The sequence below is a fragment of the Hyperolius riggenbachi genome, chromosome 6, assembly GCF_040937935.1.
Source record: "Hyperolius riggenbachi isolate aHypRig1 chromosome 6, aHypRig1.pri, whole genome shotgun sequence".
NCBI classification, from domain to species: domain Eukaryota; kingdom Metazoa; phylum Chordata; class Amphibia; order Anura; family Hyperoliidae; genus Hyperolius; species Hyperolius riggenbachi.
Window position 1 is genome coordinate 362625723 of NC_090651.1, and position 17691 is coordinate 362643413.

The 17691-nt window shown below is 44.1% G+C and overlaps 1 protein-coding gene across 2 annotated transcripts in view; it reads left to right on the forward strand.

The window, feature by feature from the left end:
* Positions 1-269: 269 nt before the first annotated feature.
* LOC137521905 (polymeric immunoglobulin receptor-like) overlaps positions 270-17691 on the forward strand; it is a 52061-nt gene continuing 34639 nt past the window's right edge. The window contains exons 1-2 of one of the 2 annotated variants that reach the window (XM_068241779.1): positions 270-321; positions 16929-17050. In XM_068241779.1, coding sequence (XP_068097880.1) covers positions 16993-17050 — 58 coding nt within the window. In that variant the 5' untranslated portion in view covers positions 270-321; positions 16929-16992. The remainder of the gene's footprint in view (positions 322-16928; positions 17051-17691) is intronic. The other variant, XM_068241780.1, reaches the window with a different exon arrangement.

The following is a 17691-nucleotide window of genomic DNA, read 5'->3' on the forward strand; positions in this document are numbered from 1 at the left end:
TAAGTGACTTCAGAAGGGGCTCCTGACTGGGGACTTTAAAAACTATTTATTGGAACACAGCTAAACCAGGAGCTTATATAGATAGAAAACATTTGCTACGGATATATTTAATTCCAGGCCACAGAACAATAGAATTGGAGTTGATGGCAGGAGTAATAACAAGGCAGCAGTGCCATACCTGTGGCTGGCACCCGGGGGCGGGCATACCTAGATAGCAGGGCTGGCCGCTGGAGTAATATAAGGGCACAATACAGTTTCACTTCTTAGAACAGGACAGAGGAGTCCGGGTCACTCGCAGAGACGTGGAGGGAAGAGCTGCCTGTAAGTAATAGTTGTGCAATGCTACTCTTGTGCTTATAGTGTGTGTATTTGCTGCATGCAGAGTGCACCATTATTATCATGCATTTCTATATGTCCAGATTCTGCAGTTTGCCCCATGACAGACCATTGATTGATTTGTGCTGTAGAAGCAGCTGTAAGGCAGTCTAGGCAGCAGGAGGGTATTTCAGTGACCTTTTATTATCTTAACCAGAAAAGGATCAGTCTGGGTTCACATAGGACATAAAGTGAAAAGTAGCGTTTTAGGATGGTGCTTTGCGATTTTCTATTGCCTTTTTGCTGCATTTTTGGTGCGTTTTGCATTTGCTTTTTTTTTACGCACATGCGTTTTTCATGCGTTTTGCATGCGTTTGAATGCGTTTGCAGTTTGCTGATGTGAAACGCGTATGCATTTTGTATGCGTTTCTTAACTTAAATTTATGCAAATCACTAAGAAGACAACAGGAAGTGGAATCACATCAGAGATCTTTATTTTTTAATCAAAAACGCATTAAAAAACACATGCAAAATGCAATGCATATGCGTTACCATAGACTTTCATTACGTGCATTTTGACAGCCATCCTGCATAAAATGCAACATGACCAGCGTTTGCGAAACGCATACTGTACAAACGCAGTGCAACGCAGCTTCTTCAGCATCCCATAGGCTAACATTGCTGCATAGAATGCAGCGTTTTACGCTACGCTAGCGTTTCTGCTGTGTGTGCATTCAGCCTCAAGACAAAATGGGGCGCTAGGCAATTAGCTCTTTTTGCCCACACCTGATGGTCACCTGGCTTTGTTCAGTTAGATTTGTTGGGCAATCACCAGGCCCCTGGACTCTCTCCAGGCCATTGGCAATAGTGATGAGCACGGATTACGTATAATCGTAATTTCTCACCATAAATCACAATTACAATGCAAAATCATAATGCAAAGTTTTGGGGAAAATCTTAATTGATTTCACCTGTAATCGGTAATCAGGAATCGTAATTTCGCAATTACTTGTAATTTCCGTGTAATTTTTACGAAATTTTGTGCTGACTTTAGCAGTTAACCACTTAAGGACCAGGGGTGATTTGGCTGATCTGTGCAGAGTGGGCTCTACAGCCCACAGCACAGATCAGCAATGAGGCTGGGCGATCAGACTTACCCCCTTTTTTCCCCACTAGGGGGATGTCCTGCTGGGGAGGGGGTCTGATCGCCACCGGCTCTGTTCGTTCGGCGGGGGGCTGCTCAAAGCCCCCCTCCGCAGCCATTTTCCGCCTCCGTCCCCTTCCGTCCCTCCCCTTCCTCCTATGGGCAGTGCAGGACGGAGATCCGTCCTGCCCCGCCTAGAATAGATGCCGGCGAATCAGAATGCGGCGATCCCCGGCCAATCAGAGGCCGGGGATCGCCGATCTGCCTTACGGCGCTGCTGCGCAGCAGCGCCGTATGATGTAAAAAGCGGGGATTTCTTCCCCGTGTGTTTACATTACGTGTGCGAGCCGCGATCGGCGGCTCACACACTGTTCACGGAGACACCCTCCGTGAACTAGCATGGAAAGGCCGCTCGAACGAGCGCCCGTTTCCATGCAAAACCACTAACGACCCGCTGACGCCTATCGGCGTTAGGCGGTCATTAAGTGTGTTTTTTAATAGCAGAGCCCCCCATATAAGCTGTATATTGCTATACTGTATATGTTAACGGGAATAATGTCAACAAGCCATTTTTTTAGAAAATCGATTTTAAAAATGCAAAGGAAAATGGTTTTTAAACTGTAATTTTTCTGAGTTTAAAAAAAAAAACATGTTTACTTTGCATTTTTAAAAGCAATTCTCTAAGAAACTATAGGATAGCTTTTTAGAAATTATTTTTGGACTTGTTGCCACTATTCCCTTTAACTTATGTACCAATCCTATACAACCAGACAGAGGCTCTGAGCTTTGCACCAGATTTATTAGAGTTTTATGCTCCGTTTCTATTGCCTGATGAAGCGAGAGATGCCCGCGAAACGCATTGCACTTGCACTTTCTGGAGTATATAAATACATTTTTGTTGTTTTGAATATACACAACACCCGTGTGTGTCTGCTTGGGGGAGAACCAAACCCATGTTTGTGAGTATAAATAGATACTTACTTGTCCTATCCACATACTGGTACATGCTACACTATATATTGGGCTCTCGGTGTCTCTATTGTGTGTACCAATCCTGGTAATGGTAGCCTGTATGGGGGCTTTGCTATTAAATGCTAAATTTGGCACAAAATGATGCAATATTTTCCACAATTACACAAAATGACAAATGGATTGCCTGAAATTAATTGAATTACCAAATCATAAGTACGTATGGCAGTGATTGCAAAATGTTATGCAAAATTCCATGTCATCGTAATTGGCACATTACTATCCTCACTGATAGGCAACTGTCTAGATTTGCCTTGTGGATGATCTGGCTTTGAATGAACCCGAGGTGAGAGTGATATGAAGGCTGCCATATTTATTTCCTTTTAAGCAATACCAGTTGCCTGGCTGTCCTGCTGATCCTCAGCCTCTAATACTATTAGCCATAGCCCCTGAACAAGCATGCAGCAGATCAGGTGTTTGGCTTTGTGCACGCATAACATAACATAAAAAGCTGTGTTTTATATCATGTTTTATGTTAATGTTGTGTGCATTTTTGATGCGTTTGCGATTTTTCCAGCACATGCGTTTTTCAAGCGTTTTGCATGCGCTTAAAGAGACTCTGAAGTTTCTAAAAAAAAGGTGTTTTTATTTCATAAATATGTTTAATACTTTATCCCTAACTAAACCGCCGCATCCCCGCCGCAGTACGCTATGTAACTCCCCCCAACTCCCTGGGGGGCAATCCGGGCAGTGTTTCCGTGTGAGGCAGAGCTATGAGCTGCAGCTCTGCCTCACACGGGTCTGTCAGCGGCGGATCTCCGCCTCTCCCCCGCCCCTCTCAGTCTTCCTTCACTGAGAGGGGCTGGCTAGAGGCGGAGATCCGCCGCTGACAGACGTGTGTGAGGCAGAGCTGCAGCTCTGCCTCTCAGTGCGTCTGTCAGCCCGGATCGCCGCCTCTCCCCCGCCCCTCTCAGTCTTCCTTCACTGAGAGGGGCGGGGGAGAGGCGGAGATCCGCCGCTGACAGACCCGTGTGAGGCAGAGCTGCGGCTCATAGCTCTGCCTCACACGGAAACACTGCCCGGATTGCCCCCCAGGGAGTTGGGGGGAGTTACATAGCGTACTGCGGCGGGGATGCGGCGGTTTAGTTAGGGATAAAGTATTAAACATATTTATTAAATAAAAAAAGTTTTCGAGTTTTTTTAGAGACTTCAGAGTCTCTTTAAGGCTCCCTGCACACTGCATTTGATTCCGATTCCAATTTTTAATTGTTTTTTACATCTGATCCCGATTTTTAATCGTTACAGCATGCTGCGTTTTTTCCTCCGTTTTTCTGTTGATTGCATTCAGGGAAAATCGGAATTGCAAAACAGATTTGCTGTGTGCATTAGGGAGCCTCAATGAGTCTGTGGTTTGCATATAAAAAAGCATATGCGTTTTATTTGTGTTTTTCATACATTTTTCTTTTACATTTTATGCAAATCACTAGAAAGACAACAGGAAGCGGAAATACATCACAAAACTATTTTTTTCAAGCAAAAACGCATAGAAAGTGCATGGAAAACGCATGAAAAACGCATACCATTGTGCTTCCATTGACTTTCATTAGATGCATTTTACCTGCATTCATGCATAATATGCAACAAACCCAGCATTCTAAAAACGCATACTGTTTATCGCAGGTCTCTGCGTTTCTTTCTGTCCCATTTCTGCGTTCAAATTGCAGCGTTTTACACAACACTTGCGTTTCTGCTATGTGTGCACCTTACCTTTCTGACATTATTGTAAAATCTGACAAGATTAGCTGTATGCTTGTTTTTAGTGTGATTCAGGCACTACTGCAGCCAAATAGACCAGCAGGGCTGCCAGGCAACTGGTATTGTTTAAAAGGAAATAAATATGGCAGCCTCCATATCACTCTCACCTCGGATTCACTTTAACGGGTACCTGTGGCAAGGAAAAAACAACTTACAACAACAAGATACTTACCTGCAGAGGGTTCTCATATCCTACTGGCCCCCACCGTCGCTGTATGCAGATCCCTGGAACATATCCCTCAAAAGATTGTCTGCTATGTTACGTGGCCATGCTACTCTTCAACCACGAGCGCAGCCATACTGCTTATCCACGACCGGTTCCACGCTACTGCGCAGGCGTGGCCATACTTGCTCAGGTTCAGCACCAGGGCCAGATTTAGGCCAAGGCCACCTAGGCCCAGGAGAAAGGGTACCAAAGCAGCAGGCTAAACTGGTGCAGCATTTGCAAGCTTGCAAATGCTGCAATGCAGGGAGATCAGGCGAGTGCCTGACCGCAGTACTCTGCTGCTAGCTGCCTGTGCAGCAGCCGCCTTGCTCTATGTGCACGCTTGCATTATGGCCGGCGGCTATGGACTTGGGCAGCATTGGAGACGGAATGGAAGAGGAGGCTTCTGTGCTGGAGACGAGCGGAGAAATGAGTGACACTGATGGCTGCTGCAGTGTGAAGGCGAGCTGGCTACCTATACTGAAAGGGTGGTGGGAAAAGGAGGGGTTATGGGAGTCATCTGGCTACCAATACTGGAGGGAAAGGGGGAGGGGTCATCTGGCTACCTATACTGGAGGGAAGGGGGAGGGGTCATCTGGCTCCCTATACTGGAGGGAAGGGGGGAGGGATCATCTCGCTACCTATACTGGGGGAGGGGGAGTCATCAAGCTACCTATACTAGAGGGAAGGGGGGGGAGGGGTCATCTTGCTACCTATACTGAAGGGGGGCGGCTGGTGACAGTGGCCTTGGGCTGTAAAGAGTACAAATCCCACCCTGTTCAGCACATCTGCACTCATGCATGAAGAGTAGTTCTGTCTTGATTTACAAGAGGGTCCTGGGCAGTGGCGGTGGTCTCCAGAACAGCTACATTGAGCAAGACATATATAGGTGCCCAGAGCCGCCCGCTATGTGAGTTGCAGTGTAGTAGCTGCAACTGCAGGGGGGCCCAATGTCTACTATTCTCTTTCAGATGCAGAGCCCACTAGGGCCCCTCCCCCCAACAAATGTTGTTGTGGCCATACATGTTGCAGGTGTGGGAGCCATTCTGGTCACACTGTAATGCTAGGTACACGCAATGCATTTTCCTGTCAGATCGGTGAGATGAATCGATCATTTACGACTTGCTCAATCTGCTCCCAGTCGATAACGGGATCGTATTTTGTGGGGGGTTTTAATCCCATTGTCGATTGGGAACAGATCGAAATGGTGATTTTTATGTTCCAAATTTGGGTGACCTGTTTAAATAAAGTCCCTTTGCTTTCTATAATTTAATGCGGCAGACGTGGTGGTCTCGGCCGATTCTAGAGAGATTTCAGCATGAAATTGATCGGGACTCGACCTGTGGTGTATGGGAAGCCAACAGATCTCTCTATAATCAGATTCAATCAGAGAGAGTTGTCTCTTGGTCGAATCTGCCTATCATCGCTAGATATATGAACCTCCAGACTAAAAATCTACTCAGCAGAACTGAAAAGGCTTGGTGTTTCTTTAACAGTTTCACAGCATCAGAACTTTGTTTCTCTTACCCGAGCCTCATTTTTGGCTGCACAGAAGAAATCTGCCCGGGCATTTTTCCCCTGATGCTGTGCAAAGCATGATGGGATTTCTGATGTTGTTGTTCTCGTTCTGCTGTTTTGGTGCATTTTTTTTTATTTATTTGAGATTTGAAGCCTAGCATGCGCAGCTGGGAGGAGTGATCAGGACACAGGGCAGTTGGAACTGTCTCATGCTCCCTGCCACCTCTCTTCAACCAAAAAAGATGGCTGCCCCCATGAAATCACAAACATTTGCCTGTTCTTTTAAAACAGGGTGTGTAAGAGCTTATAGTGTATTACCTATCTATTTTCATTAACATAACTAATGCAACTTAATGACAGTATGTTTGATTAGGCTAAAGTTCCCCTTTTACTGTCACATGCCTCCCAACTTTTTGAGATGAGAAAGAGGGACACTTAAGCCACACCCCTGCCATGCCCCTAACCACACCCCTGGCATGCCCCATCACACCCCTAGTCACGCATACCTTAAAGATTTCATAAGAAAAATATGTTGTGTTATATTTCAAACCACACTGGTCCTTTCTATCCTGGTTCTATTTCCTTCATATTAACATTTTAAAATTAGCAATATATCAATTTAAAGGATGGAAATAAAATTTAGAGTCAATCAAACACATTTTCTTTGCAGAGAAATACATATATTTACATAGAAAGAGGGACAAAGTCCTGAAAAAGGGACAAATGAGGAGGAAAGAGAGACTGTCCCTCCAATAGAAGGACAGTTGGGAGCTATGCTGTCATTCCTGTCTTGTGCTCAGTGTGACTGCGGCAGACTATGGTGGCTGCAAAAGCCCATCTGTGTGATATCAAAGATCTGACTTGTCCATTCTGGAGTTCAGGTACACGGTATCAGAGAGTATTTAAGGGCTAAACTGAGTATTGGGGGTGAAGGGTGGGCACCCTTGAGGTATTTGCGCCATACTTACCTAATAAAGCCATAATAATTCATAGCATGTTCCGTTTTAGTTTAATAGACAGAGCTGTGATCATCGAGAGACGCACTATAAAGCTGTTTGTTTAAGCCGTCTTGGCCGCTCTCTGTCAATATTAGCTGAAGTCATCATCATGTGACCAGGAAGAAGAGCGAGACAAATATTCTGCTCTTCTCAGGAATCAGGACAGCAGGGCATTATGGGAGCTCACAAACATGGTCTCCACTGTACCTGATAGAGTGTTGGGTAACATTTTATAACACAGCGTAAGAGGCTTGCCTCATATTTCACCTTGCCCGATAAAGCAGATCACAGTCTGTTCTCAGCCGTCAGCAGAAGGTGTGCTTTTGTTTTATAGCTTGGTGCACAACTGTCCAGCACAAACCTACATCTCTACCTGAAACATAACCCAGTACTGATAAATCCTTTCAGCACTTAAAGAGACTCTGTAACAAAATGTTCATCCTTATTTCTTCTATCCTATAAGTTCCTATGCCTGTTCTAATGTGGTCTGGCTTACTGCAGCCTTTTCTACTTGCACAGCGACTGTATTATCTCTGTTATATGATCTAATCTTCTCTCCTCTGTCAGCTCTGTCAGGCTGAGGCAGTCAGACTGGAATGTGCAGGGCTGCTTGTGATTGGATAGAAGCTATACACACCCTCTCCAGGCCCCCTGCAGGCTCTGTATGACTCACACACTCTGCCTATGTGAGCCTATCACAAGATGGTTAGTTTGTTTGTAAACACTGCCTAAAACTGGCAATTACAAGCCAGGTTTGCAGCAGAGAGTGGCAGAAACAGCACAGAGGGGCCCAGGAGAACATAATGAATAGAATGGTATGCTTTTTATTGTAAGAATTTTAGAGTACAGATTCTCATTAAGCCTATCTCTGCCATGACCACTGTCCAGCACAGGACTTTCACTTGGCAGCAGGAAATTTGGAACCCCGCTAGCTGCAAACGTTTGGGTGCCGCCTTAGGCGCCCATTGAAATAGCGGTATTGAGGGGAAATAGTGGGTGCCGCCAGTGCCCAATTTTTCCCTTCATGATTATGATTTTTCCATCGATCCCCTCCTCTCCTTTTCCCCGTCAACTTCTGACCCTAAGTTGTAACACTGAACGATGACCACTTGTCTTGTTGACTTCCTTTCAACTTCACTGCCAGTACCAACTTTCAAATTCACCATATACTCTTTAGTATTGCCACTGTCCAGCCTATACTGTCAGTCAAGGCCGGTTCTAGACTGTCTGCTGCCTAGAGTAAACTTAGGAGGATGCGCCCACTCCCCCCCCCCCTCCCCTTCCTGAGGCCTTACAAATAAATATATATATGTGTGTGTGTGTGTGTGTGTGTGTGTGTGTGTGTGTGTGTGTGTGTATATATATATATATATATATATATATATATATATATATATATATATGCCCTCCATATAAACCCCATCGCTGGTGAGAGTTCATCACGGCCAATCAGAGGGGAAGCTTTGGCATACGACCAATCAGGCAGGGGTGCTGGCACCAGACAGGCCAATCACAGCCACCCACTGCTCCTGTTAGCAAAAGGCTCCGGTGACTGTGATTGGCCGGTGTGGTGTCAGCACCATCCATCGCCTGATTGGTTGCGTGACAAAGCTTCCCCTCTGACTGGCCATGGTGATCTCTAACCGCTGATGGAGTTTTACCGCAGCATGTCGTAGGGAAGGGCGGCAGGTGCCACCGGTGAAATGAGGGCGGGGATTCAGGAATGCGTGGATGAGGAGGGTAGTGTGTGCCAGAAAGGTGGACAGAAGAATGTAGACGAGGCATGCGCTAGGTGGCCTAAACTGTTCGTCCAAACTAAATTTTGCCTCCTGAATCACATGACTCAGGTGGCTTCATATTAGACCCGCCCCTGTTGTCAGTGCAGTAGCCAAGCGGAAGTACCGAATTCACTCTCACTGAACTTATAATTCGGCAAGGCCCCAATATCTGTTGGCTTCTGCCTACACTCTCACAATCCTTGCCTTAGATAAGGCAGCTAGATGAAGGTGTGTAGAATACAAAGAACAATAACCTTGGTAGGTTCAGCAATAAACAGTTTACCACCAGATTCACCTGTTACTGACCCAGGTCACGCCAGAAGAATCGCAGATTAATCCTTGGCCGGTACACAAGGAAGTAACAGGCTCCCGGGGATTCCCAAGGCCAGGGGAGAGAAGAACATTGCTGAGCTTGGCTGTGTTTGCCTTGTTCCCTGGCTCAGATTCTGCTGTCTCTGCCACCCAATTCAGACAGAAGTGCTCATTAATCCTTCTAATGCTTCCGCCTGTAAACACACAACTCGCTGGCTCTGTTTATGTTCTGCACCGTTTAATGATTAAAGTTCTGATATTTGTGCTCTTCGGTCTCATCAAAGGTCAGTTTTATGGAGCAGATCAATCATAAAGACATGCGTAGGTTTAAGGAACCTTTTGGGCTTCATTAAAAAAAAAAACTTCTAGAGAGGGACAAAGGGAACAAATGTATCTTCACTCAATGTTTAGTGGCTACAGGTCACCTTTCTTCAAGGATCTTGAAAGTTGAAGTCACTCAGAAGTCTTCAACCAAATTTGAACTTACTAACCTGCCATCCACTTGATGTTCTACACAACTTATCATTTTACTTATCTAGTGTTGTGTCGTCTCAACTCAATGGCCAGAGCTTTGAAAGGTGCTGTTGTGATCAGGACTCTGTAATTTATTATATGGGAGAAAAAGGCAAAAAAGTATCCTTAAAGGGGCACTACAGCGAAAAACTGTAAAATTTAAAATATGTGCAAACATATACAGATAAGAAGTACGTTTCTTCCAGAGTAAAATGAGCCATACATTACTTTTCTCCTATGTTGCTGTCGCTTACAGTAGGCAGTAGAAATCTGACAGAAGTGACAGGTTTTGGACTAGTCCATCTCTTCATAGGGGATTATCAGCAAGGCTTTTTATTCTTTATAAAGATATTCCCGAAAAAAGGATTTAAACAATGATGCTGGCCAGCTTCCCTGCTCGCTACACAGTTTTTTGAGCAGTTGGACAGAGCAAATGCCATTCACTAAGTGCTTTTGAAAATAAATATATCCCTGAGAATCCCCTATAAAGAGATAGACTAGTCCAAAACCTGTCACTTCTGTCAGATTTCTACTACCTACTGTAAGCGACAGCAACGTAGGAGAAAGGCAATTTATGGCTCATTTTACTCTGGAAAAAATGTACTTCTTATTTGTATATGTTTGCACATATTTTACATTTTACAGTTTTTAGCTGTAGTGCCCCTTTAATGGTGCTCCACTTCAACCATCATAATCACGATTGAAAAAGAAGGCTATAAATAGGTAGACAAGGGGGGAAAAAATCAGGAAATCAGCATAGAAAAAAAAGCTTATTATAATATTCCAAAATGTGCATAAATACAGAATAATCCTCAATAAATAGATCCAACCATAAGACTAGGCCTAGAGTAACGTGCAATTAATCTTTATTTTTTATTTTTTTTAGGAATTTCTCTTTAAGAGGTTCGGTGTGTGTGTTTGTGGGGGGAGGGGGGATTGAAAATAAAAATGGACACTTACCTGGGGCTTCTATCGGCCCCTTGCAGCACTAATGTCCCACGCCGTCCTCCAACAATTCGCCATATCCCGCCGCCGGTCCTGATCTAAATCGTCATCTAATCCAACTGCAGCTGCGTGGCCGCGCACGTGCTCGCTGGATCACTGGGACCCTTCTTCAGGCCTTTATAAATACAATATGCATCTAAAAAAAATTAAAATACAATGAACAATAGAAAATTGCAAAATAATTGTGATCAAACTCCCACCAATGGAAATACGATTCAAGGAATAGAAAAGCACCCACACCAAGATCCTCCTGAGAGATAGTGCATGAAAAGCTTAATTATAATAACAAGATACAGGGGCGTAGCAATAGGGGTTGCAGGGGTAGCGACCGCATCGGGGCCCTTGGGCCAAAGGGGCCCAGAATGGCCCTTTCTTAACTGCAGTATTAGCTCTCTATTGGTCCTGTGCTGGTAATAATCACTTCTATAGATACTTTGAATAGTGGTAATCATTAACAAGCTGTTCCTCATCCCCTTCTTGTACCTCTGACACTGTAAATGCCATTGGCAGGTTTTGGTGCGCCATATCAGTTATTATGTATAGAGTGCTTGGGGGGGCCCATTGTAAAACTTGCATCAGGTCCCACAGCTCCTTAGCTACGCCACTGACAAGATACCCATGAAAATGTGGAAATTACTAAAAAAGGAAAGAAGCAGAGGGGAGTAAAATAGATACATGTACAGTATACACTAATAATGACATAGCATCACAGCATCACAGCATCACAGGTACATCACATAAAGAGAGGTAAGGCCACCTAAAAATGTATACATAGTATAATGAATACCCTCAGTCCTACAGGAAATAGTAATACAGGATATCTAAAAATAACATCCAGTCGACTAAACCAGTGTTTCTCAACATTTTATTGGTATGTACCCCTTTTAAAGCCCTGTACTCACCAAGTACCCCCTAGCATAGTAAACATTATCACAATTCCCCCTTGACAAATATATATTTAATTGTAGTACATGATAATTGGTTCTAAACAATTTCCAAGCATTTACTATTGCTTTTAACTAGCTAAAATACTAATTTGATGCTGGTTAAATAAGATTTATCATTTTCTAAAACTCTAAATTTGTTATTCTTGGTTAAGTATATCAAGCCCGAGTACCCCCTGGAACCATCAGAAGTACCCCCTGGGGTACGCGTACCACACGTTGAGAACCTAGGGACTAAACAATCATAAAAACCACCAAGGTAGCCTGTAAATATAAATGAGAAAGTATATAAAATAACAAACTATCCACCAGATGCATTGCCAAATGGTAAAACCAGTATGCAGGGACCAATAAAGCCAGACAACAGCCAATAGCAAGAAAGCAAGTAATATAGGAGATGAGCAGTGGAGACTTACCCTTCAAAATGCCATAGCAAGAGACTGCATGCCTTAAAGAGACACTGAAGTCTCATAAAAATCCTCTTTTTACTTCAAAAATCTGTTTCTCATCCCTACCCTAACTAAACGCCGCATCCCCGCGGCTGTAATCTAACTAAATCCCTCCTAACTCCCCCTGCCTCTCCCCCGCAAAATCCATGACTTTCTTGGTCGTCGTGGATTGTGCTGCTGTTGGAGGCAGAGTTATGAGCCGCAGCTTTGCCTCCATTCGCCTCTATCAGCGGTGGATCTCTGCCTCTCCCCCGCCCCTCTCAGTGAAGGAAGACTGAGAGGGGTGGGGGAGAAGCGGCGATCAGGGCTGAAAGACTTTTGGAGAGGCAGAGCTGCGGCTCGTAGCTCTGCCTCTCACGGAAGCGCTGCCCGGATTGCCCCCCGGGGAGTTTGGGGGCATTTAGTTAGATTACAGCCACGAGGATGCGGCGTTTTAGGTAGGGCAGGGATGAGAAACAGATTTTTTAAGTAAAAAGCTGATTTTTAAGAGACTTCACAGTCTCTTTAAAGAGACACAGAAGCGAAAAAAAATATATGATAAAGTGAATTGGTTGTGTACTATGAATAATTACTAGAAGATTAGCAGCAAACAAAATATTCTCATACTTTTATTTTCAGGTATATAGTGTTTTTTCTAACATTGCATCATTCTCTAATATGTGCAGATTACACAACACTCAGCATTCAAAATGAGTCTTTCAGAGCAGTCTGTGAAGTAATGACCTCTCCTCTAGCAGAGGAAAAGTAAATAGTCCAGGAACAGTTGAGATAATAAAAGTCAGATAACAGCCCTCTCCACCATATTATTATTATTATTATGTATTTATATAGCAATGACATCTTCTGCAGCACTTTACAGAGTCATGTCACTGACTGTCATCAGAGGAGCTCACAATCTAATCCTACCATAGTCATAGTCTAATGTCCTAACATCTGTCTGGGATTGTGGTAGGGGTGGCTGATCACCCCGTAGAAAAAGGCACAGAAGACAAAAGAACGGGAGCCCGGTAGTGCAATATGTCAATGATCACAATGAAAGTAATTGAATAGAAATATTACTCACAAAGTAGCGTTGCATGGGGCAACCAAGCACGGAAAGCAAGTGGAGACAACGAACCCGACTCCACTCGGGGTGGTCCTGACCAGGACTTGGAACTGGTCGCTCTCTTAGCAAAAAAGGGGACAGGTGTCCACTGTGGTGGAGCCCACCAGTGGTCTGTCGCCACCCCTCGGACAAAGGATATACGGGGGTATACAAAGCACAATTGGGGAAAGAGGCACCCTGGTTGGATAAAAGTGTCTAAAAACAGCTTAAAAAACGAAAAGTAATATGAGGTAGCTTACCTCAATGACGAAATCTCTGTAATTTTACAATGGATTTTTTATTTTAGCACAGGCAACGCGTTTCGCGGGTCTTAGTCTGCTTCCTCAGGCCAATGGCAGTGCCAAAAGAATAAGATCAGTCTGGCAAAGGGAGCCTCTCCCTTTGAGACTCCCTTTGCCAGACTGATCTTATTCTTTTGGCACTGCTATTGGTCTGATGAAGCGGGCTCAGACCCGTGAAACGCGTTGCCTGTGCTAAAATAAAAAATATTTTGTAAAATTACAGAGATTTCGCCATTGAGGTAAGCTACCTCATATTATTTTTCGTTTTTAAGCTGTTTTTAAACGCTTTTATCCAACCAGGGTGCCTCTTTCCCCCAATTGTAATCCGTCTGGGATTCGGGGATGCACAAAGCAAAGAAGAAGTAAGGCTGAAAATTTTGTTACAGAGTCTCTTTAGAGGTGCAGGTATTTCTGGTTAATTTAGAACAATAAAGGACTTTTATCATCATTGTATTTTTAATTCATTTAACCCTTAATGGAAATGGGTAAGGGGTACTTTGTATACTCATTTCAGGGTGGGGCGGGGCTCCGCATTCTGGCTATTCCAGCCTGCATGGGGGACAAGTGGTTAAAACGCTCAAAAAATGGGACCCCACATCATTTTTTTTTTAAATTTGAAACAATGAAAAGAAAAAAAATACATTTATATACATGTATTAAATATATATATATATATATATATATTTATATATATATATATATATATATATATATATATATATATATACATACATACATACATATACACATACACATAAATAAACTTAAACTAAATAAACTTAAATAAACTTTTACAAACGGAAATTTGCATTTATAAAACTACCGTTCTTGAGGTATAAAACGGTAAATAGCGTTTTATTGAAGCCTCGGCCGCGCGCCAAAAAGTTACATTTCAAAACGGTAAATAGCGGAATAATTTTACATGAGATCTTTGGATAATGGGGAAAAGCAAGACAGAAGGTGGTTGGTGTATTCCAAAACTGTGAATAAAGTTTTCTGTTTTTGCTGTAAACTTTTTGATAATAACCCCCATGTACCACTAGATGGGAATGTCGTATAAACTGTATAAAGAATCACTCGCATTCCCAGCCTGTCGGCGGCTGTCGCCGAACCCGGAAGTAGCCGCCGGCGGGGACAAGACGATCGGCGCGGGGCTGCGAGGGCCCCATCCAGCTTCAGGGGGCTGAGGGATGCCCCGGGTGAGTAAATATCATTTTTTTTTTTTGGCTTAAGTATTCCTTTAAACGTTTTGAAAGCTTACAATAAACCATGTGCACTTAGTGCTTAAAGGTATTACTAGAATCAAGGCTTGTTGGTTTGACAATAGCTCCCAACTGTCCCTCTTTTGGAGGAACACTCCCTCTTTGGTTACCCTGTCCCTCTTTTGGGAACCCAATTCGTCTGTCCCTCTTTCTCACTCAGTTGTCCCTCTTTCACGACTGATGTACAGATCTGTGTAAATATATGAATTTTATCAACTGAAAATGTGTTTAATTAACTCTTAACTTTATTTTCATGCTTTAAAGTTATTATTTTCAAAATGTTAATATGAAGGAAAATGGACCAGTGTGGTTTGCATTACAAAACAACATATTTTTCTTATGAAGTCTTTAGGGTATGTGAGGCTAGGGGTCTGTCGGGGGTGTGCATAGGGGTGTGGCAGGGGTGTGGCTTAAAGGGAACCAGAGACGAAATAAAGAAAAGTTTGTATACATACCTGGGGCTTCCTCTAGCCCCATACGCACGCATCGCTCCCACGTCGCCGTCCTCCGCTGCCTGCAACTACGAGAACCATCTCCCGTCACTGACGTCATCGGAGCCAGCTACACAGGAGAAGTGGTTGCTGGAGTGATACGCAAAGAGTGCACTTCTCCTTCGCTAGACTGGCTCCGACTGACGGAAGAGCGGGGAGCCGGTTCTCATAGCTGCGGGGAGTGGAGGACGTTGGCGTGGGAGCGATCCATGCATATGGGGCTGGAGAAAGCCCCAGGTATGTATAAAATCTTTTCTTTATTTCGTCGCTGGTTCTCTTTAAAGAGTAACTGTAAGGCTGCAAAAGCTAATTTAAACCTCTATTCTCCTGTGTTAAACAGTTTAGAAGGAAGCCAAAAAGGCAATACTGAAGTTAAAAATCTCTCTTACTTTGATGCTTGCTGAACAGCAAGCCTCTTTATTCCCAAGCTCCTAAGGAGGCCGGCAGGACGCATAACAGATACTGCAAACCATGCTGGGGCTGCTTCTTCTCCCCACTGCACTACCTTGGTCCTCCCCTTCATTTCCCTATCCCGCCCTAAGGCTGCTTTCATAGTGGGAAGTTACAGGCTCATGTTACAGCAGCTTGGAACAGCAGCCTAAGGCCCGGTTCACATTAGCGGTTGTTTGCCAAACGGACCGGATGACCTGACCGGATCCGGACCGGATCGGAACCGTACGGTTCTGATCCGGATCCGATCCGGATCCGGTCAGGTTGCATCAGGTGGTAATCAGGATGCGATCCGGATCCGTTTGGCAAAGTAACGTAAAAAAAAAAAAAAAATGTTGGGGTCTGGGAGGTCAGCAGAAGGGGGACCTGTGGAATCAGGCCCTCTGCTGTTTAGCACTCACCTCCACCTCCGACATGCTGCCAACATCCTGCCAACACCTCCAGCTCGTGCTGCTCCACTCCAAAATGCTTGCCCATGTGTCCCCAGCCAATATCGCCGCAACAATCCGCATAGGAAGTGGGGTAGAACATCCGGATTTCTCAGCCAGTGTGTTGTGCGGCCTCCGGTTCCCATTTGTTTGTATTGGCCGGATGGTGCAGTCCGGCTCCGCCCCGGATACGGCTGCCGGAGGGGCCGGATGAAAAAATAGCGCATGTTGGAACGGAGGCCGGAGTCCGGATCCGGCCCGGATCCGGTCCGGCTCCGGTTCTGCAGAACGGACCCATGTGAACGGACGCATAGGCTTTAATTGCTATGCCGTGCGTCCGTTCCGTCCGTTCTGCAGGCGGTGCGGCTCCGGCACGGCGATTCCGGAGGGCCACCGCAAGTGTGAACCGGGCCTAACTCACAGCACTGAAAAATCAATGTGCTGTTCACAGGGCACATGTTCCATTAGAGTATACTGCATGAGTCCGCTATTGTTCCTAGCCAACAACCAAATTGGTCGTTTTAGCAGTGCCCCTGCTAACTATGAGCTCTGAAGCGAGATTTATTCTCGCTTCAGTGTCTCTTTAAGTGTCCCTCTCTCTTATCTTAAAAGTTGGAAGGTGTGGGCCTGACGTCTGCATTTCTGCTTCTCCAACACCAGACCATACTTCACCGGCAAGAAAGAAAATACACATAATAGTTTTGACAATACTTTTGCACCTACTTGTTGATACTTTTTCAATTGCAAAGTGCTGAAAAGTTATTTTAAACAGAAGATGGAAAAAAAAGAAAAATTCAGTTGTATCGGGGCCATTGTATATGAAAGTTGAGCGACATTGTCCCAAGCTTTCATTACACGTCTCACCTCACATGAGCCAATTGTTTCTTGAAATTCGCTGATCTCTATCCAGCATGCCTCTCATTTAATGTTGCCTTTGTTTTCACAGCAGATTTATCGTAATCACGAATCGAGGAAGACACAGTTGAGTTTGTTCCTTGTTCCGCTACGGGATGACTATCACAATGCTTTTATTTGGCCTCCTTTGCATCCTCATAATACCTTTTGTCGGTAAGTTGCCAAAATAACCAAACAAAGTGAGAGTGTCATAATTGAGGTTGTACTAAGCAAAAAAAAAATATATATATAGGTCAAAAATATGGCCAGAGGAAGATACACCAAGTTTGGCATAAGGAAAATTGCCGTCATTGGTGCTGTCACTAGGAAATGTCAAAGAACTTGTGCTTTATTCCAGCAATGAACATGTCTTATTTTGGTTCATTAACACAAGGAAAGAAAAAAACACAATACCGTTTAACCCTTTGACAAACGAGGGTCAGCCATACTATCCTAGGACAAAAAGCACATATATACAGTATATATACTGTATGTATATATATATATATATATATATATATATATATATATATATATATATATATATATATATATATATATTACCAAGGGGTGAGCAGCACAAACCAAATTTTTTTATGCAATTCTATGCAAAGCATGCACGCAGCGCTGGAGGTTCCCAGACTCCATAAGAAATATATAAGTACAGAGGGGCTGCAGCACACAACAGGAAAACAGTGACAGGGGCTCTTGGTTACGCTTTAACGCGCTTAAGCTCACCAACTGCGCCAAAGTGTCCCCAATCTGGTGAGTCCTACTCTACCATGCAAAATGCCAATTTTTATAAGCAGTCTAGT